This window comes from Phoenix dactylifera, chromosome 2, assembly GCF_051530095.1.
Source record: "Phoenix dactylifera cultivar Ajwa chromosome 2, Ajwa_hap1_PhDact_Kaust_v1.1, whole genome shotgun sequence".
NCBI lineage: Eukaryota > Viridiplantae > Streptophyta > Magnoliopsida > Arecales > Arecaceae > Phoenix > Phoenix dactylifera.
The window spans coordinates 56349925-56371490 of record NC_143191.1 but is presented as its reverse complement, the minus strand read 5'-3'; the positions used below and the strand labels follow the sequence as shown (position 1 = coordinate 56371490).

The 21566-nt window shown below is 38.6% G+C and overlaps 1 protein-coding gene and 1 pseudogene across 2 annotated transcripts; one reads left to right on the top strand and one right to left on the bottom strand.

Moving 5' to 3' along the window:
• The first annotated feature begins 1282 nt into the window (after positions 1-1282).
• On the top strand, positions 1283-2089 carry LOC148714950 (peroxidase 5 pseudogene; annotated as a pseudogene).
• A 3860-nt stretch (positions 2090-5949) lies between these two features.
• MOS1 (modifier of snc1) lies at positions 5950-21259 on the bottom strand. 2 transcript variants are annotated; one of them, XM_008811851.6, is made up of 11 exons: positions 21006-21259; positions 19160-19229; positions 18609-18692; positions 16034-16108; positions 15896-15940; positions 15357-15735; positions 15079-15175; positions 11972-12052; positions 10170-11818; positions 6563-9082; positions 5950-6407 (listed from the first exon to the last, which is right to left on the bottom strand). In XM_008811851.6, the coding sequence occupies exons 3-10, from the start codon at positions 18638-18640 to the stop codon at positions 6575-6577; spliced, it is 4866 nt and encodes a 1621-aa protein (XP_008810073.4). In that variant the 5' UTR covers positions 18641-18692; positions 19160-19229; positions 21006-21259; the 3' UTR covers positions 5950-6407; positions 6563-6574. The 2 variants fall into 2 exon arrangements, with proteins under 2 accessions (XP_008810073.4, XP_088573211.2); XM_088717085.2 differs by lacking the exon at positions 19160-19229 and having other exon boundaries at positions 21006-21172.
• Positions 21260-21566: the final 307 nt, after the last annotated feature.

Here is a 21566-nt window from a genome sequence, read left to right as displayed (position 1 = left end):
TATTTGCTGGATAAATTTTGGGTACTTATATAGAATCAAGAAATCAAAATAATATTTTTTGGCTAGTCATTTTAGTCCCAAAACAACAATGACAATGAAAAGACAAGGAAATCTCACAAGTCTGACAATGCGGCACCTATACCATATTCCAAGAATATGTTACCGGCGGGTTAGTGTTGGTCCTAATTGGCTAAAACCTTTAGAGATAGATGATCTCAAAGCATGCAAGCGGCCGGACAATTTGTTTTCAGTCGCTGCAATAAGCTAAGGAGACCTTTTGAATCATTCACCGGAAGAAGTTGCTGACAACCCAACCCCAGCCGGTCTCACGCCCATGAAAACCATGGAGAGACTTGGTCTCAAACAACGATAGACCCCAATGCCAGCCTCTAATATATATAGCATCCAACTTTACCATCCTCCTGGTATTGTCGTAAGGGTGCCCTTGTCGTTCACTCCACAGCATTTTTCCAAGTAGATTAAAAGAAAAAGAAACAGTGTTCGTTACCTTGTCCTCAAATAAAATGGTAAGCAGATTAAGCCGCTGTCGGCTAGGAACAAGTTGAACAAGCCCGGACAAAGTAGATAAGTTTCCACTCTCCATCCCATTCCAAAAAAGTTTCCATTTTCCAAGCCCATAAATACTCATCGGCAATCAATACCTCTTCATCACCTTCTGTCTTTAAGACAAAACTACTATCGCAGACAAACAAGATGAGTTGCTCAACTCAAATGCATCCAATGTGTTATGGCATGGTTTTCTTTCTTGCCATCTCAATGGTGGCCGTAGTATCATCCCCGCTCTTGAAAGTAGGCTTCTATATGGGGACGGTCGCCCACTGATTCGTGAGACTCGCAGACTGGTCAGTAATTTTGCTTCTTTCTAAACAGTGTACGGAAGACGAACAAAGCTGCAGACTGGGTCGCCGCCTATACGGTGCGGCATATTAAAGAGATCTTTTGGACTAGTGTCACTGAGATTTTCTTTTTCTTGTATCATTTTATTGCTTTTGACTTGGCATGCTGTACTCATATAAGGGCTATATAAATACCATTAAAAAATAAAATAAAATAAAATAAAAAGGTAGGCTTCCATCGAATGACATGCCCATGGGCAGAAACAATTGTCAGGCGAACTGTAATCAAGGCCTTGGCTCGAGATCCAGGGTTGGCTGCGAGGCTCATTCGAATGCATTTCCATGATTGCTTTGTTAGGGTAAGCAGCCTCGTTTTTTCCTCTTGTTACCATCTGCAGCATGTATGATAATGTCGATGACGATGAAACAACGTTGGCTGTGGGTGTGTCTCTCCTTCTCTTCAGGGTTGTGGTGCTTGTGTGCTCCTGGACTCAATCCCAGGCCAGCCATCAGAGAAAGAAAGCTCGGCAAACAACCCTAGCTTACGAGGATTTGAAGTGATCGATGAGGCCAAGGCCGAAGTCCAAGACCGATGCCCAACACCGTGTCATGCTCTGACATCCTCGCTTTCGCTGCTCGTGACAGTGTCTGCAAGTTTGGGCTGATCGACTATGCCGTGCATGCCTTCTGGCAGACGAGATGGAAGGATCTCGCGGGAGTTTGAAGCAAGTCAGGAGCTCCCACGACCATTCTTCAATGCAACACAACTAATTGAGAGCTTTGCAAGTAAAGCGCTGTCCATGGACGAGATGGTGGCACTCTCTGGTGCTCACTCTATAGGACGTACCCACTGCTTTAGCTTCACTGACCGGTTATACTTCTTCAATGACACACACCGGCAAGACCCTTCCATCAATAAAGCATTTGCTAGAAAGTTAGGGGCTAAATGCCCAAGATCGAGTGCTCGTGATGGATCGGTTGCTCTCGATGCCATGACGTCGATTCTTTTGGATAATGTTTAGTATAAGAATTTGATCAGTGGCAAGGGAGTCTTGACTTCAGATCAGACATTGCTTGGTAACCCCTTGACTGCTGCATTGGTGAAGGATCATGCATACCATTCAGCGGAATGGGCAAAGAAATTTGCAGAGGCCGTGGTTCACATGGGTTCGATCAATGTGCTTACTGGAACAAGAGGGGAGATAAGGAAGAACTGTAGGGTTGTGAACTAGGCCTGTAGCTTACAACTGGCCATTGAAGAAAATACTGTTTGTTATTCCTTCATTCTTTGTACTTGAAAGTATTGATTCTTTTATTTAAGCACGATGATCTTTGCCTCACCATTAATGATGTTTAGTGTTGAAATATAGGATAATATTAAATCTTCCATGAACTTGTTTTCATCAAGTAATTTTGGAGCAAATTAACTCTGAATTGAAAGCACAATTTCAGAACTGCTAGGTTTTCTCGTAATATAATGGTCTTCCATGACTAGGGGAAGACCATTTCCAGGTATCCTCTTCAGCAAAACCCTAGCCTCCAATTCTGTCTCGCCATGCTGTCGCGACACCGGATCCATCACCAGCAATTACCTAGCTTTATCAGCAACATGACTATGTGAAAGCTCCATATCTCGCCTCTTGTGGTTGATATTGCTCAGACTCAAGGTCATCGAGAATATCTATTGACCGATCTACGTATTCCAATTCCACTTGTGCAATGTGCAAGAAATAAGATCTGTAGCTGCAATAGATTCCCATTTTGGGAAATATACATATTTGTTTTCTTTCTCCTGAGATTAAATTGCTTTTCATTGGGCTTTGGCTCTTCTTCTACTGATCATGAGACCCTTCTCTTGTTATCATTTTGTGTCATGATTACCATCAAAGAGATCGGATTTAATATTTTCACTTTCTGAATGCCAGCTGAAAGATTTACATTCCGCTGTTTCTGAGTGTTATGAATGTTTTAAAAAGTAAGAATTGCAGCAGTAAGAACAAATGGTACATGGGGTAATCTGGGAAGCAGGGGAGGATATGATTAATGGAGGGACCAGATTGGGCTGCCAGGAAATAGGATGAATTGCAGGTCTTCTTTTGGGAATCTCTAGATATTCAGAATTTCGGATGCAGGAGAAGGATGCCAATCAAGATGTTGATGGCAGCAAAGAATATATCTGGAAATTCCGCACTCGAAATCAAATTAGTGTTTGCAAAGGGAATCATTGCAATGGAAGATCTGGTGAATCCAACAAGCATTAGCCACTGTATTCCAAGTATGGGTTGATTGAAAAATTTCAGGAGTGCTATATATATAGCATTGCTTTGGATTCAGATGTATTGATTATGAAAGCTGTGAGGAGTGGCAAGATAGAACCTTCATGGGGATGGCAACCTATAGAAACAAAATTCAGGCGTGGTAAGTAAAGAATGCTCCTAAAGGCTGTTCATAGTCTATTCATATGACTAAACCTTGTCAACATAAATGTTAACCAGTAAATATGTAACAAAAGGTTCATTTCTACAAACTCTGGCCAGATATGGTTACTTTCATACTGAACTAGACTTTCTTACCTCGAATGACAATTTTTGAAGGAAAGGTTTCAAATAATATACCCAATAATTCGTTCAAGATGCCAGATTTGACAGAACAGCAAAAGTAATTGTTGGAGGTGAATTATAAATCTAACATACCTTAAATTCAGCTTCTCTGGTGCATCAAGAAATTGGAAGGTCTCAAGCTAAAAAGCAGTACAAGGTCTGCATATATCACCAAGCTGTGCTTCTATGATTGGCAGTCTTGCTCAGTTGCATGAGACTCTTCAAGCATTTTGAGAGTGCTTCTACTGAAAAATATGAGGAGATACAAAATGGAGGAAGTATGAGAAAGCATGATGAATATTCAGGATTGTCTCACTGTCTATCTATCATGGCCAATTCTCTTTATATTTGGATTACAACCTCATGATGTTGAGGTTGTACTCCAACCTTCATCTGTACCATGATCACTTTTTGAATCCTTGAGTTTGATCTTATTTGGAAGAGATGGTGACAGTAGCAAGAGCGCCTCGCAATCTTAATTTGTTTTCTATGTTTGCTGGTGCTGCTGCTACTTTATCCTTTTCCTTCTTATTTATAGTTCATGCACCCTGCTGCAGAAATCTACATCTGATGCAATTACTTTTACCAGATGCAATATACGGTAGACCAATTGAGTTAGGCAAGATTAGCCATGTTGATCTCTATGCATCCATCAAAGGTTAGAAAATATCAGCATTGATTGAACTTCTTTCTGCTTTTATACATTGTTTAGTTATCAGCGTATGATTAAAGACTGTAAGAAGTCGTTTACAATTAAATGCAGTTTGAGGAGATTGGTGTTGACTCTCCATCAAAATGGAAAGGTTAGTAACAACAAGAGGGAGGGAGATAACTTACTGAAGTCAGGAAAAAGGCAGGAGTAAGAGGACACAAGCATTTATACAACGATGGTAGCTAGTTATATTTCTTGATTTTTTAGTTAATTTTTCTGATAGGTTGTTGGGGAGGGGATACAGTAGGACTGAAGCAACGCAGCCCTGTAATAAAAATTTCAGACTCTTTCAGTTGGTTACACCTAGTCACCTACACCACCAGATGAATTGTAGTTCTTAGCCTTGCACTGCAGCGTCGTAAATCATATGAGAAAATTAGGCAATCTTTGGTACACTATCTGGCTTTTGGGGGGAACTATCTATCAGTGGGACTTCGAAGAAACTAGTAAAAACAACACATTTGGGAAGGAAAAAAAAGTGCACGACATTTAGTTGCAATTTTTTTTAAGAAAAATATTTCTTATTTTATGAGATATTTAATTCTTTGAACAGGTGATGCACCTTGATCCATGTGCTGTTGAAGGAAGATGCATAATAAACAAGAAGAGGAAAAATGGAAAAAAAACTCCACAAAAATTTCATTAATCAACCAAAATGATCTAGTATAAACTAAATCCTACGCACCGATTAAAATAGAAAAGCTGAGCAAAAAATAAAGGGAATATGGTAGGACTACTCGACTACAAAATTCAAAAATTAGGCAAAAACAAACAAACATTGAATCTCTTCGCACCCTCTCTCAAGGAATAAAATAGAATAAATCAATTATTTAACTGCTGGGTTCTTCGGCCATGAATCCACTGGCTTCTATGTGGTTTGGTAGCCGACAATAAAACCAGCCAGCTTAGTCTTGTACTACATCAACTAGTTAAGAAATACGATCGAGGTGTGAGATATATCATTTGGACCATTGCAAGGGCTTCTCCTAGTTAGAATGCGAAAAATTAACCAAATTTTAGTAAAATGACTATATCTCCACTTATAGCATTAATTTCGTCTCCTTTTTAATGTTCTTTTTATTTTCTCTTTTATTCACGTTAATGTTCTACACATCATCCATTAGTATACCAAGAAAACCGCTTGAAGGAATGAAGCAAAAGAGCATATCTACAGGCGAGTAGAAGATCCAAAATAAAGCATGAATAAACAAGAACGAGAGGCTCTAACGTATCAAAAGGAAGGGTCTCTCAAGTAAAGACAAGCCCAAGAGGTTGTTACCTGGCTGCCAATCAGCTTGTCATATTCATCTGAGCTCATTGACGTAATATTTTAGGATGACTTGAAAAAAGAGAGTAAGAAACGAAAGCTGGTTTGATGCAACATTCTGCAAAAAAAACACTGGATTCTGGAGAGGGAGAACTGGTTTGCTGATTTCTTTATATTTTGGTTTTCCACATTTCGGCAGTGCTGATTATTTTCTTATTTACTCTTATTAAAATCATCTCAGATCAGCAGCTTAAAATCATAAGCATCAATTTTCTATTATCTTCTTATTTTCCCTTTTTTTTAAAAAAAATCTCTATTATTTTCTCACAAAACAACAAAGCATCAAACATGATTGATTAGGTGACGAATATTTACACCAAACATGAAACTGATTAAGCATACCAAGATGGCACAAGGGAAATAATTATATGTTAAGAAGAGCCTAGTGGCAGAAGGACAAGATGCATTCCAGTGTTTAATAGCATGCTGAGATAGCAAGAGGGGTCTGCTATGTCAAAAGAAAGAAAATCTCCATGCTCTGCCCATCATAGGGTTTCACAAGTATGTACAAGGTTCCACATAAAGGAGTTCATACACAGTAAACAAGCTGGAACTAAACGCAACACACTTCAACACAGCTGGTAAAATCAAAGCCACCGACAAATATGCCTCCTTCAACAGAATTCATTTGACTTTCAGGTTTTTAAAAGAATTCGACATGGAATTCAGGAATGGAAGCAAAACAAGTCCAGTCCAACATAACATCCTAAATCCAGCAAACCAGTCTCCTGCTTGTGGAGAAACCCATTTAGCTTCAACTCTCACTTTGACCGAGGCATCGCATGGAGTACAAGGAGTGGAACTAATTACTAATCAAATCCAGCATAGGGAATAACCAAGTCAACAAAATGCATGGCTAACTGATCTCAAAGATGCCCTAAGTGTCATGCCAACCAGGCTCTTCCAGCATGCTGCCAGCCAAACGTGATTAATCAGAAATTTGATGAAATCATACTCAAAACTATAGACTGCATTTATGCATCTAGAATTTTACATATTAATATTGACAAAACAAGATCTGAACCATAATGAGGCAGTTGATGAATAAGTTGTTCCATGTACATACCTGTATCAACATTCAGCCTCTATTAAAAGGCTCGCCAACATGAACTGCAGTAACACTGCTCCGCCTGAAGAATTGACTGCCGTGTCTTGAGTGATTCTGATCACGCTCCCTGTACCTCAGTCCTGGAGCCTGGGAACCCTCCCATGCTTCTTCACCAACATGAGAGTTCCACTGAGATGAATCACCGGACTTGTCATAAGGCCCAATAGGCTGGTACTCATACTGTGAGTTAGTTTTTCTCCTGTCACCATTTCTGTGAAAATTTTGCCTGCCAGCATCTTGCCCTGGATCCCTACCTCTATAAGCTGCTTCTTGGCCTCTATTAAAGCGCCCATTATGCTGTCCATGTCGTCGTGGTGCTGGAATAACCTGATGTTCATGCTGGGCTTCTACATTTTCTGGGCCTAGCTCAGCATTAATTGGCACATCTTGGTTTGGGGTATGGATCTGCTGTTTTGATGGATCTACAGTAACCTTCATGTACCGTTTAGCTTCTTGATGGGATTCACCAACTCCATTTTTTTGGATAAGGGCGTTAGCATCCTCCTGCAAGGAATTACTCTCAAAACCTTTTGAAGCGAACTCCTTGTCAGATCTGCCACTATGAAAAGCAATTCTTTGCCCTCCATTGCCCCTATTTCCTTGCTTATGAGAATTGGCATGAGATTTTGGCTTCCAATGAGACCTCATATGCTCACCACCAGAATTCTTGTTCTCAGTTTTTGAAGCATTTCTTAGATCAGGTTCATTTAAGTCAGAGGCTGGAGTTTGGATATCGCTTGTATCATCTATCCCAGTCTGCAAATCCTTGTTTCCAGCAGGGGCATGATTATTTCCTGCAACTCTATGGACCTTAAATTGTTGGCGCCTTTGTCTGCTAGTTATTCCTTCATCCTTCACACCAGCAAGTGAGGCAATCGGTTCGGTTGGCACTGCATTATCATTATTACTGTCCCACTCATCAGATTTAAACTGCTTTTCTAATTGGCTATCAGGCTTTAACAGTTGGTGCTGATCAGAAGGGTTCTGGACAACTTTAGCACCAGAAGAGCCTGAACCTTCACCAGAACTCTGAAAGGCTGATGCAGATTCAGCTGAATTCCTTTGACGCCAAGAAGCATGTGTCCTGCCACGCCTGCTAGGTTTATTCTCCTCTCCGTTCTTGGTATCAGCAGGAAATTCTGTCTTTCCAACTACCAAACCATCAGGTCTGCCACTATCAAGACTCCTAGAATCAAATTCAGGTTTCCCAGACTTATCACTAGATGCTCCCTGCTTGAGGAAAGAAGGTTGCCGGGAATTTTCTTGTTGTGACATTTCTTTGGCCACAGGCTTGGGAACATACCTCTCCATTTCAGCCCTCTTTGTTTTCATACCATTCTGAATATCATGCTCTTTCTTCTCCAAAGATTGTCTGCCAGCATCAGTCATATTGCTCTGGCTGATTTCCTCAGGTTGCTGCTCATTCTTGTTTTGTTGTTTTACAGGTGCCCAGACGACAGCCTCACTAGCATGAAACTTGTCTCCAGGCTTGATACCCTGCTGGTTTCTTGCTGACCTCCTAGGAGGCTGAGGTTTCCATTGGTTGCTAGTCCTAGCACGTGCTTCTTCAGTTGCTTTGGACCACTCGTGCTTGGAAGATGTAACCATAACATCCTTGGAACCTTGTGTTCCTGGAATCTCACTAGAATTTTGAGCTGGAACAGAGACAGTCTCCACCACTGATGCTGGGGGATGAGTTTTCTGGCAATCAATTGGACCTTTTTCAATGCCCTCTTCAGTATGTCCTACGGATGGTGTGGTGGAGCTCATTGGAGCCTCATCTAGCTTGTTCTTATTTCTTGAGTTTTTAGTATTTTTCTTCTTGTGCTGCACAGAAGGATCCTCGTTATGGGGCAAGCTATCACTGATTGATGCATGTACAGCCATCTCAACAAGATTTTTCTGGCTTTCCATATTCCCAGAAGCAACTAGCTTCTCGCCTGCATTTTTTTCCGTTGACATATTCTGCCTTCTTCTGTAGCCCATATGCTTATGCTTGGAAATACTAGTATCATGAATATGTGAACCCATTTTCTGGGAAGCAACCACAGTACTATTAGTCTCTTGCTTGAGGACCAAGGATGGGTCATGGGAAACTGCAGGATCCTGGGTAACATTAGTTGAGGTATGTGAAGCTACATCTGAAGGCAACTCAGCTGGTGCATGAAGATCTTTAGGCTTGCTATCAGTTGCTTGTATCAACGCATCAGAATTCTCAGCTAACACCACACCTGGCACTTCATTGTTTGTTGCATCAGTTTTCAGAGCTGCATCAGCTCCAGAATCTTGTTTATGCTGCATATCAGTGCGTGTTGGTATAGCATCATTCGACTTCTGTTTTGAGCTTTGTGCAGAAGATCGCCTGTTCAACTCTTCCAGCTTTGCAAGAGCTTTTGCTTTTTGTTCCCTTGTCCGTTCCTCCTCCTCCATCTGCAACTGTTTTGCACGCTGTGCAGCTATCTCCTTCATTTTAGCACGCTAGGAGTAAAGGCAACAAAATAGCGTCAGATTGATCCAGGAACATTAAGCAAGCCTTCACAAAGCAATTTAACTTAGAACTATTGTCAGTGAGTTACAGGAACAGTCTCTGTCATTTGCATTTAAATAACATGTATACAACATAATTTCCACTGCCCTTAAATTTAATCCTACTTCAGGATGCAGTCATTCTACATTTAAATGCTCAATTTTATAGCATCAAAATCACAGCTTTCCTTTTGAACGTTTAACATATACAGCATCTTATCATAAACCAAACATTTAGTCGCATTTTACCTCCCAGCTTCCTTTCACACACAATTACCAGAAACATAATAGAAAGGAAAAACATCTCATAATCTAAAGGAAACAATATGAACACAAGCGTATTCTTCAGGAAGTAGGACATGGTAGTCGTTAGCCCTGTTTACTTTGTTTAAAGAGGATTGACTTTTCCTCCTAAATAGAAAAAACTTAAAAATATGCATGATGCTTTTCAACTAGTATTATTATGGCCTAAAGCTATAAATATTTATTTTTGTTATAAAAGTATCTTTTCTTGGAAAGTATAGAATTTTGTTAAGAATAAAATTGATTTCTGAACGCAATCTGGAACAAGTCTACGTACCTTCTTCACAAAAATTGCATAAATCAGAACCTCTTTGAACTGATTTAACATTAGCTGACACTACAATTTTCTTGAAAAAAAATCGGACCAAGTAGGAAATGGCATAATGCACCACCATATATAAGGATTACAACATGTGAGGATCGTTTTTGTCTTCAAGCTATTACTTGACCGAATTATTAGATAAAGAAATAATATAATATAATGGGTTTCTCGTGAAAAAGAGAGGCTCGTATAGTCCCAGAATGGAGTTTCCCAACATCTTTGTTTCATCAACCTCCTAGTTATTCCATAGAACCAAGATCTTTTCATAGAGTCCTTTCCAAAATCCAAACTAAGTTTTTCCAGTTGTCAAGAAAAAATAATTTTGAGAAAAATTAATGACTTCCAGGGTTCTTAAAATGATTGTCAAACATATATTCCAACCATGGCATCCTGAAGATGAGAGAAGCTACATACCTGGGCTTGGTAATCAAGTGAATCCAAAGAGGACGTATATGACACACTGTTGATTGCATGATGCAACTCCTCTGTGGCAGCCTCTTGAGAAGAATGGCCATCATGAACACCTACCTGAGGACCATCCTCACCATTTGTCACATTGATTATCACTGAGGAGTCTCTTCCAGGGGATTCCTTTGTCCATCCATCATCAACTTGACTATTACTTCTTGACTTAGCATGATAGTCAACTCTAGCCCGCGTTGCATTGTCTCTCTTATAATTATGAGAATGACCCACTTCACCTAGTTCTGAAGAATCTGACTTACCCACTACAATGATTTGTGATTCTGATGGCCCAGGGACAGCTTTCCAATCACTGGATGATTTCAGGTCATTGTTTATTGTAGAAGAATTTAACTCACCAGAAGGTGGGATGACCATACCAGATGAAGGAGCATTTTCCATGGGAATAACATTAGAGCAGATTGTTGTTGTAGAATGATCCGCCCTTCTAGTTGCAGCCTTTAATTTTGTCTTTTCTTCTCTGAATGAAAATGGTGTAACTTCACTGTGGCCATCAGCACTCCGAGCTTTATTGTTTAGGCCCTCTATTTTCTCTATCAATGTTGCATTCTTTTTAGTAATAGGGTATCCTTGCCTATCGTGTGCCACGGAAACAGCAGTTTCTGGTCTCATCAGAATGCCATCAGTTGCTTTGTCTGAATTATTTTGAGAGTCCATGATAACAGGTTCTGAAGAATGACCTTCAAAGTTACTCGATGGCTTTGAAAAACCTTCACAATCAGGTTTTGACCTCCCAAGTACTGCCTGTTCATCCTTTCTGCTATTTGTGCACCAGCTTTCCTCCTGTGCAGAACCCCCCGGTTTGCGTCCCTTATCCAAGTGTGGTGGGTTAGATACTACAGGTTGCCCTGTCTCTTGTAACTTATTATCCTCCAAACGATCATGCTGTTTTAGTAAAACCTTGTACTGTCCTTGATGAGTACCATGAGCCTGATCAGTTTCCGTTGCCATTGGTGGATCATGTCCACCAGGTCTTACATGAAACTGTCCTGGGTTAAGATTACCATTATGATGTGGATGCTGGTTATAAACACCTGGCCGACTAGCTACTCCCAAGAAGGGGACCTCTCGCTCACTATAACTGCAAAAGCCTGCTTGAGGCATGCCATGATAGCCATCATAGGGCACTGGAGCTTGATAAACTCCAGGCCTAGCTGGGAGAACAGGATGACTGGCAACCATAAATGAATTAGGGGGTACATGACGATATGTCTCACCATTATTGGGGCGGTATCCACCCTGTCCAGCACCCTGCCTAGGAACAGGCTCAGAGTTCGGGGGAAACTGAGGATAATAACCAAAATGATCGGCAGGAAAACCACCAGAGGGCCCAGTTGGTCTGCATGGACCACCTAACCCCCCTCCTCTATACCAAATTCCATCAGGAGAGTGGAGTGGAGGACCACGCCATGAGTCAAACTGGTGAGGCGTCATGTTCAAGCTTGGATATTGCTGCACGTGCTGGGGTTCCATCTGCCAATTCATGTTTGGTGGGCCCCCACCTCCGACATACAAGTAATTATCTGCCTTTTGGGTATTCATAGTTTCCTGCTCTGAACATGCATCTACCTTGGCATCCCCTGGAAGAGAGGAAGCAAATTCCACATTGTCATGAGAAAGCAGTGAACAAAATCTGAAACGATAGGGACTTAACTGTTGAAAGAAAAAAAAGTTCTAATTCTAAATACTCTACGATCTTAAAAACCTAAGGATGCATGACAATGTAAACACACCAGACAGAGGAGATTCCAGCCTTTCTTTTGGTGCTGCATCTGTACCAGAAGCAGAAGCAGGACGCCTTTGAGAACTATGACCTGGAAATGAGAGTAACAAATAAGAAAATTGAATGATAAGTATTAAGACAAAAATACAGCTAATTTCCTAAAACCTTCAACAAATTCAAAAAATAGGTGGACTACAAATCTGATTATGCTCATCACGATTCCTTTCTTTGATATTATAAATGTGCCAATAACACAAATAAAAATAACTAGCATAACATAATGCATTGGTTTGGTACACATATTATGAACTTTTACATGCAAAACAGCTCTAAGAAGCTTAAGACGGAAGAGGATACAGGGAAGTGATACTATCCCAGGGCAGGGCAGTGGGGTTAGCGGAAGGAAGTTGAAATAGCCTAAAATGCATTGGAATGTTAAAATACATAATCATCATATTTTTTCTTTGTAAACCAGGTTGGTATTTGTATTTAGCAAAGCACAAGACATGGACTTTGACAATGATGAATAAGAACAAACATAAAGGTCATGAAACTAAGGTCAGTTCTGATAGTAAGTGGCCAATATTTTGGAAAGACGAGCCTCGAGCTTCAAGAAGTGCTTAGAAGCAGAATAAACTGTGACCAACAAACTACTAATGACTGAATATCCTGTGAATTTTCACTTTTTTCTGGATTACAATTCCCGACTGTAAAAGCAGTACATCTTTTGTAACTTCAACAAAAAAAATCACCAAATGGGAAATAATAAGACGGAACATTTAAAACTCATAATTGTTGAGAAACAAATGGGGGAAAAAGTTCATCCATGTACAACCCATAACCTGGACCTGGATGAAATGCCAGATAAGAAATATCAGGTCTTAAAAAATTAGATGATCTAAGTCTAACCAAGCGTCTATGTAAAAGCATCATATGATCCATCACAGATTTCTCCTGTTAGCAACAATTCAAGTATTCAACAAATCATATTACTCAAGCCTCAAAATACCTCAATAAGATGCCATGAAAGAAGACCATGCATAAACCTTTAGGGTTGTTTTGAAACACTTAACATTTTGTGGTTTTGCGTCATAATATGTTGTCTTTCATTTTATTCATTTATGTACTTACATTTCAAAATGTGCATATGCAACCTTTGCTACAACATGAGAACTCTTAACAGCAAATAGGCGATTAAACCAGCATAGTGTAGAACGACAACTGATACATAAATTCACCCACAATATAAGTGTAAATCAGTTGGTGTGAGTTTTTATAGGAATTTGGTGCAAACATACTTCAGAAAGTACTTTCACAAGTTACCCTACAAATCCCCAAATTCATTGGATTACCAGGTTAAATATAAGAATGAAGAGTTTATTCAAGAAATTGACAGAGTGAAGGATGAACACCCTTTACTATAAAAATAAGATAATTAGACATGCATACAGCAGTCAACTTATTGAATACAGAAATATAATGTCGGATTTTCCTAAGAAAAAAAATAATCTTCATGTGTAGTTGAACTGCTATATGGTATTCCCAAAGCAAAGCCACATTATCACATAACAGATACTTATAGGAGGAAAAACAGTATTGGGCACTTAATTGAACTTTAGTCCTGGTATAGACAGCTTCCACTGTTGGTCAAAAGGTGAGCACAGAGAAATGCAAGATCATTGTTACAACAATTTTACCAGATTATGTAGTTTAAGAAACACAATTTGAAGGATGCCAGTTGACAGAATGTAATTATGCATATCATACAATCAACTTATTGAATGAATCTGCAAGTTGGTTTAACTCTTGCACTGAATTTTGTAGAGATTAAAGATGTGAATAGGTTAGTTCATATACAATTTGCAACACTGGCTGGAAACTTCCACTTTTAGGAATTAGAAAATATTGACATTTCTGGACACAAATCATATGGAATGGCATGATACTCATTAGCACTGAGAAAATGAAATGTTCAACTAACATCATCTCAAAGAATCAATATTCGGCACAAAATTTGGAGAGTCATGTTCAACACTCCAATATAAGTATTGAAAGTTTGACCTTCAAGTATTTGCATGGATATGAAAAGTCCGAGCATTCCGACCTATGTACTATAAAAGTTTAATTTTCTTCCGTTAGTATAATCAAACTTGATCAGGTATTTCCTTTCCAAAATTATAGTACCATTGACTGGTCAACTTACTGTAGTGTCCATTAAATTTATGTTTGCCATATAGTTAATATTTTATTTTTTATGCTGTAAGGCAGAGTCATTCTTGACAAACAAAGTTGAAATGCCAATACTGATGCCTGTATCATTACCTGATACGGCACCATACCAAGACAGTGCACCTCTTGGTGATCGCGCAGAACTAATGAGGTGATGTCCTTGTGTCGAAACTGACCTTTTATAGCAGGACATGCTGGTACCAAATACATGTAAGTACTTAATTCTTCGCTCTTGTTGCTTTTTGGGTGGTATCCAGGATATGTCTCAATAACATTTTGATTTCGTAACAACTACTGAAAGCATGCAAGACATATATTGCAAGAAATAAAAATTTGTACGGGCACTAATGGTGCATGACAGGTTGGAGTGCTGTTGCAGCCCAAACAGAAGATCACAAGTTTGGGATGAAAGGGCTTCACTCAATACCAAGGAGACAAGGTCTAGGCCAACCTTGCAGTGTTTTTGAGAGGTTAATTTCCTTCTTGTAAATATTTTATGACATCTAATGTAACGTCATTAAGCGATTTTAGTCCAATGACCAATATTAGAAATTGGACGTATTCCCTTTTGTTTTGGAGGGCATATACTAACTTATGGGGCCATAATTTATACTGGTCTTCACATACATGGCCACTATGAAGAGAATAAGACTGGAGCATCTACTCCTTTCCCTAGCCAATACCAGAAGGCCAGCAGAGGGCCAATAAACACCAAGCATTTTAGTACAAAGAAAACCAATGGAAAAGGTACAAGAAAAATACTAATCAGGAACCTGATAGTTTTATAATATATCAATTAACTGGATATATATATTACCTAATTAATCTCATTCATAAAATCAAAAAAATATGTTTATAACAGTGCAAAAACCATTAAGTGAGGAGCACCTCGCTGACTATGCAACTCAGAATTCTTCTCAGAACCAAGTGTTGGAAAATCTCCAGAACTGAGAGTGAACCCGTTAGTTTTGGATGATGGAGGCCCCTGTAAAGCACAAAATCCAATTACATGCCTGCATAAGAGATTATACATCGATATAGAGGGGAGAAGTGATTTCTTTTAGTGTGATCATTAAGCAATGAATAATAATTAGTAAATGATACATGTGTTGAAATATCTTATTCATAAATTTGAATAGTAAACATATTGACTGCCAGAACAATACCAATCTCTCAGCAGTTCTAGCGGACCCCCATGCAGCTGTACTTTCTGCTGAATTTTCCGCAAAGCGAGATAGCTGAGAGCTTCCTGGCCTTGTTTCTGCACTTCGAGGGCGAGTTGCTACAATAGATGTCTGATTTGGTGCCAATAGTCCCGATGCAGATGATGGACGTGAATTTGGACCCCATGCATTAGAAGCAAGCTCATGGGATCTATCACTACCAGAAGTTGATGGTCGCGTGCCACTTCCCCCAGATGATGGGCGAGCATTAATATGGCTTGGTGAACCAGTACTACCATCAGTTTTAGGTGATAATAGAGTAGATGAACTCCATGCATTTGGCGCTGCCGAAGATGGTCGGCTACCCCAGGTGAGTGTACCCCTAACATAGGCAACCACAAGTCATGTCATGCAGCAACAATAAGCTTTAACTGGGCATTTTTCTTGATCATTCAAAAAGGAAACAGTGCATCACAAAAAGTTCAGGGTATGAAAATCATATTCATAAGGTAAAGAAAAGAATGATAAAGAACGAAACTCACTTTGGAACAATTTCCACATTTGGGTCCAAACCATTGTTTTCCAACCTTCAAGAATGAGGATGAATTAATTTACAAAGAAAAAACAACACTAAAAATTGAACAATGACTGTAAACTAATCAATCTTGAAATAGTAATACCTTTGACTGGGTAAGTTAATGGGCTTCGGAACTTTGCCCAAAACAGTCATGCCAGATTTTCGTGTAGCAGCCCATCTACAAGTAAATTAGAGAAGTTAAGATTACCCACTGGTATGTATATCCCAAAATATTAACTAAGAAATAATGGATCGAGATAGAATAAATGGCAATCTAGACCCAATTTAGTTAAACAAACAAAAGTGCATTAATATATAAGAAATAATTAATGCAGCACAAGAAGTATTTAAAAAAAAAACATTTGAATAAGTTTTTCCTTTTTGCAACATTAAAATTACTAATGATTTAAGTACCGGTGCAGAACGGTCCAGACCAGCCATACCAATTTACCCATACCCATATGCCCCATCTACCACTACATGGTATTTCACCTCTATTTTGCTTGCTAGCATCAAGAGGCATACCATGTGTCTGCATGATACCATACCAGTACTGGTTTCAATCCTTCAACTGTTGCACATTATTTTATATAGTGGTACTCATTTAAAAGGTTACCACAAAGATAATATTATGGTTACTGTATAATCATAAATTCAGCTGCCATATAGTTATCAAGCTTCAGAGCAAAAAAGCAAGCTCAAAAAAATATCAAAAGCGCTTAGCGGAATTTAATTGACAGTGACTGGAAGCACTCTTTGTCCATTGTACTGAGAAGTTCAGAAGACAAGGCGGTGCATCTAAGATTCATTTAACTGCACAATCATCAACGGCTCTATTAAATTATTTGTTAGTATTGTACTAGTGCTCACCTCTCCTAAGAATGAAGCATTTGATGGATACGATATGTAGATTTTAAAACCTTACTTGGAGAGGGAAAAAGAGAACTACAAAACAAAGAACGTACTCTATACACAATGATATAGATGCACAAACAAGCACCCATATACACATAGTTTGAATATACTTTTATTTGGTTAAATTTGATAGCATCTTGTAACTTGCTCTGATAAACAAAGTGGGCATGAAAACACAAAGATGTTGAACAAATGGGAATTCTGCATGCATGCAAAAGTCAAAATTTTGCCTAAATATCCTTCCTCTCACATTGCATTGACTTGTGTAACTCTAACCTCAGTATGGCCAAGTTTTAAAAGTTAACCCAACTTATTTATTTACTATTTTGTTCTTAATTTTATTTATTTTAAAAATCTTGAGAGATGTTTAAAACTTCATGCCAATGGTATATATTTTCTTTTCATCTTTTTTTTTTTGGCAAACAAGCAATTAAATACAATGCAAAAACCCTGGAAAGAATAAAATGTTAAGTTAATCGACGAACACTATCTTTTCATTTGGAGCATGTCATCTAGTCATAGAGGACATACGTGCAAGGTTAAGATTTTCTTTTGAGGAGTGTATATGCAAGTTTTAGACTTTAGAAAAGATATTAATGTACTTCCCACTTTCTAAGAGGTAAATAAGCAGATAAACAAATTATATGCATGATACATACACATTTACATAAATATGTGCATGTTAATTTAGGTTGATAACAATAATAAATAAGTTGCTCACATATAGGGGTGAAAGAGGACTGGACAATATTTGTCCAGATCCGTCTTTTGTGTTCAAATTTATCTGGATATGAATAGAAATTTGAGCATTCGGCTAATACCTATATATGCATTATATCTGAAAAAAAACGGATATGGATATGGATAGATAACTGCTCAATTTGTATCCAAATATCCGATTCTATTTAAAATCCTATATAATCTTATATAGCGCTTATGAACTTTTAAGAAAAATATATGATCACATTAACATGCTATTAACTTGATTTACCATCTACTTAGTAATATATCCGATTCTGTAGCTATGAAATTTAATTATTCAACTTATATCCATTTTTATATTCATACTTCCAATATCCGATCTGCACCTGTATCCATTTAAAACAAATATGGATATGAATTCTTGCATCCAACTAGCATATGTATCCATATTTGTATTCGTCAAACAAAGTAAATATGGATATCAATATACTGATATCCGATCCGTATCCGATCTAGTTTCAACCCTACTCATAGAACATAATTACTAGTTTCTTTGCTCACAATGTAGAATAAATATCTCCCAGAGGTAAATAGGCAAATATGCACATGCTAAAGAGAGACTATACACAATGTCTCGATAGTAACTGGTTGCTTATCATCACTGTAGAAATTTTTTTCCTATGCGGTAAATAGCACATAAGCACATTCTAAATAATATATATACAACAATTAGGTTAATTACAAAATATAATTTACTTGTAGTTCATAATTTGTACTTGGCAGCTAATGGTTGCTTCTCTTATCATCAAATTGTGTACGACACTGAGGTTTAGGTGTCATACGCATTAAAACAAGAGAAGTCATTAGAAAGGAAGATCACAAAACATGTTATATGTTGATTTAAATATAATGTGTTCAGTTATAAAACACATACTAAAATAAAGTATGCAAAGGATTCTTTTTGATAATGAAGATTACATTGGTTGTGGTCGTATTAAATGAATATATTTCCAATGTAAATTTATAATAAAAAAGGAAAATGGATATGGTTGAACTTTAACCTTCGATCTCCTGTCAGCATAGTTGAAGCCATAACTCAAGCAAGGTGCTTGCAAGATCATCAAATTATATATGTAGATCTATACCTGAAAAAAGTAAAAAACATGAATGAGATTTCTTTGAGTCCTTTAAGACAAGATATAGAACTAGTTTATGTGGAGATAGAAGAAATAACATGAAGCACATGTTTTATGCTTGAAAAGATAGTCAAATATTGCTTCAATTCCCCAAAAACATGATGCAGGACCTAACCTAGAAAATTCAGCCATGATCTGATTTAAGAAGATATTCTGATTCATAAGATGTTGCAAGTTGACATGATCAGGTAAAAAGTTTATGTTATTAGCATCTCGTCTCCAGCTTTTTTCCTTTCATGTGAAGGTTTTATAGAAGAGGTTACTAAGAAACAAACATTACAACATTTATAATAATTATGCATGTACATCATTCTGTCATCTTTTCTTCCAAACATGACAATATTCTTCGGTAGCACAATATAGAATAACAAAATTCTTGCAACAGAAAGAACATAAAATGGGAAAAACGGCATGACCTTATTCTTTAACTGTTGTTCCTGCTCTAGTCAACTCGATGTTCCACCCACGTGTGTAGGATCTCCTGATCTGCGTTTGTAAAACAGTCATTCTGTGACTCATGGACCCTTTAGGTATAAAGTAATAAGAAGAAAAAAAGTTCTTATGATGCAATTGGAACAATATGGTTACGAATGCCACCAAATATCCCTCTTTTTGGTGCATACTGACTGTAAAAACAAATTAATGGGCAGATATGCTGCAGCCAGCAATGCTAGAACCACTCAGTTTTCAATTGTTGTATAGACATTCCAGTTTCCAACACAAATTACAGTTGTCTTATCCTATTTTTTAACGCAGATATTAAAATGTGAACCAGTAGATAAGATTGGAGATCGGATCTTTGATGATGAACATGATGCCCGACAATGGATCACTCGGTAATTTGAATCCTTACAAGCACTCTTAAGTGCACAATTTTAGAACCATTAACAGAAGAAAATAGGTAGAAATATTGCTTCCATGATGAATCGCCTGGATTAAAAACCCATTCAATATTAATACACTAGTATGGTCATGGAATTTGCTTTACTTTATTTGTTGCATACTCCAAATTTTGGAATGATTCTGAGCTTCTCAATATACGTATAGTTGAATGACTAAAATCCTTGACACAACGCTCCATTCATTGACACCTCATAGTTCATATTTGCTAGCTGGTTAAGGAAGTAGTCCGCAGAAGCAAATGAAATGCAAGACAACAGCCTAGTATAAGCAATGCAAGAAATAAGAATATTTCAATGTGAATATAATGTGTTTGTAGATCATAAATTTTGTCCATAATCTTCTGCAGTTTGAATACTATGACTGCAGAAACTGTTTTACCATGTTCATGAAAAGAAAACATGATCACTGGAGGAACATTTTTAAAATGAAAGAAAAAAAAATCTTAGAAGTTATGTCGTAACTTGATAGCCACAACATCATGGCTGGAACAGTTGACAAGACCATTATAGTCACTGGTTGGCTATAGAGGATCTGTAGAGAAGATGCAAGACCAGGTGATGGCTATAAATTCTAATGACCACTCCACTATCCAGTCAATCGTCTTCTTACTTATATGAAACTTAAATGCTTCAGCATGCAATATGCCATGTGGTCCTATCAACAAATTCGCATAAACCACCTTAATCAAACCATATTTAGCATGCAATGCTCACTGTTCAATCAACATAACGATAGCCTTATGGATAATCTTATAATTCACTTAAATCAGAGTATGCCAACGCCCAATGGATTGATGTTGAATCCCCGACCAAGGCAACTTTAGGCAATATAGAGTCCTGCCATGGAACCTATAAGGCTACTTTATACCTTGGCAAGCAAGGAGACTTGTCTTATTGGCACCCCGTCCGTTGATCACCGATTATGTACACCGCCAACTGCCTCGCCGACATATTTAATCCATTCACGAAAGATAAATTACAAGAGACAAAAACAAAAGGCAGGAGCATCATCGAAGAGTTTAATTATTTTCCAAATCCACTAAATCAATAGAAAATATAAGAAAAGATCCGTCTCGGGAAAAAAACCCTTCATGAATTACATACATACAACCTCTATCAAATCAACAGATCCCGAGAAGACGATCCCATCCGAAATCAAATCTAATGCCATCAAAGACCCCCAAATCAAAGAACCCGCGCATACCCAGAGATCGCAAGCGCGTTTGCATGAGAGAAATGGAGCGGGAGATCGAGAGACCCGGTTCCCAAAGGCCCGATCCTCAAAATCCCTAACTTTCTAGAACGGAATTTACGAAGAGGATCCCTAACCCTAGAACAGGAGAAGGATCGCCAGCCTTACCCTGAGGAGCTATCCCTAGAGACGGCGACGCCGCCTGGGCTCTGGCGGATCGAGGTGGCCGGAGAGGGATGGGAGCCGCCGGACGGTGGCCGGAATCGCCGCCGGGTGGAGACTGCCAAGCTTGCTTGCGTCCAAGAAGAGATGAAGAGAGAAAGGAAAGAGACGGGAAGAAGAAAAGAGGCGCAGGACAATAAAAAAGAAAATTTCGAGGACGTGGCTATTAATTATTGTTTCTACATGGTGTTCGACGTTCTAATTGGAATAGCTGCGCTTTGTCCTTTTCCTGATGCATGCCGGACGAATGAACGGATGTCATACTGGCCTATCTGAACGCCACGTGCCTCGTATGTAGTGGGGCCCGCGTTTAAATGCAAGGCGCGGTCGCGTGTACCTGCAGGCGTCATCCTTTAAGCGGGTCGCGCGCCTTCGGCCTTTCACTCATTCTCATACCTTCATCAGCTAATGTTAGGGATGGCCGAATTTAGGATGGGATCCAATGAGCAGTTAGGCGATCATCTCAGCCGTCCAATGCAGTAGATGTCTTCTTTTTTTTTTTTTTCG

Coding starts and splice junctions, on each gene's coding strand:
- MOS1 (XM_008811851.6), bottom strand. CDS start 18,640: ATGGCTTCAACTATGCTGACAGGAGATCGAAG. Junction 15,736..15,895: donor AATGTGGAAATTGTTCCAAA/GTGAGTTTCGTT, acceptor TGCCTATGTTAG/GGGTACACTCACCTGGGGTA. Junction 11,819..11,971: donor GCTGGAATCTCCTCTGTCTG/GTGTGTTTACAT, acceptor CCTCTCTTCCAG/GGGATGCCAAGGTAGATGCA.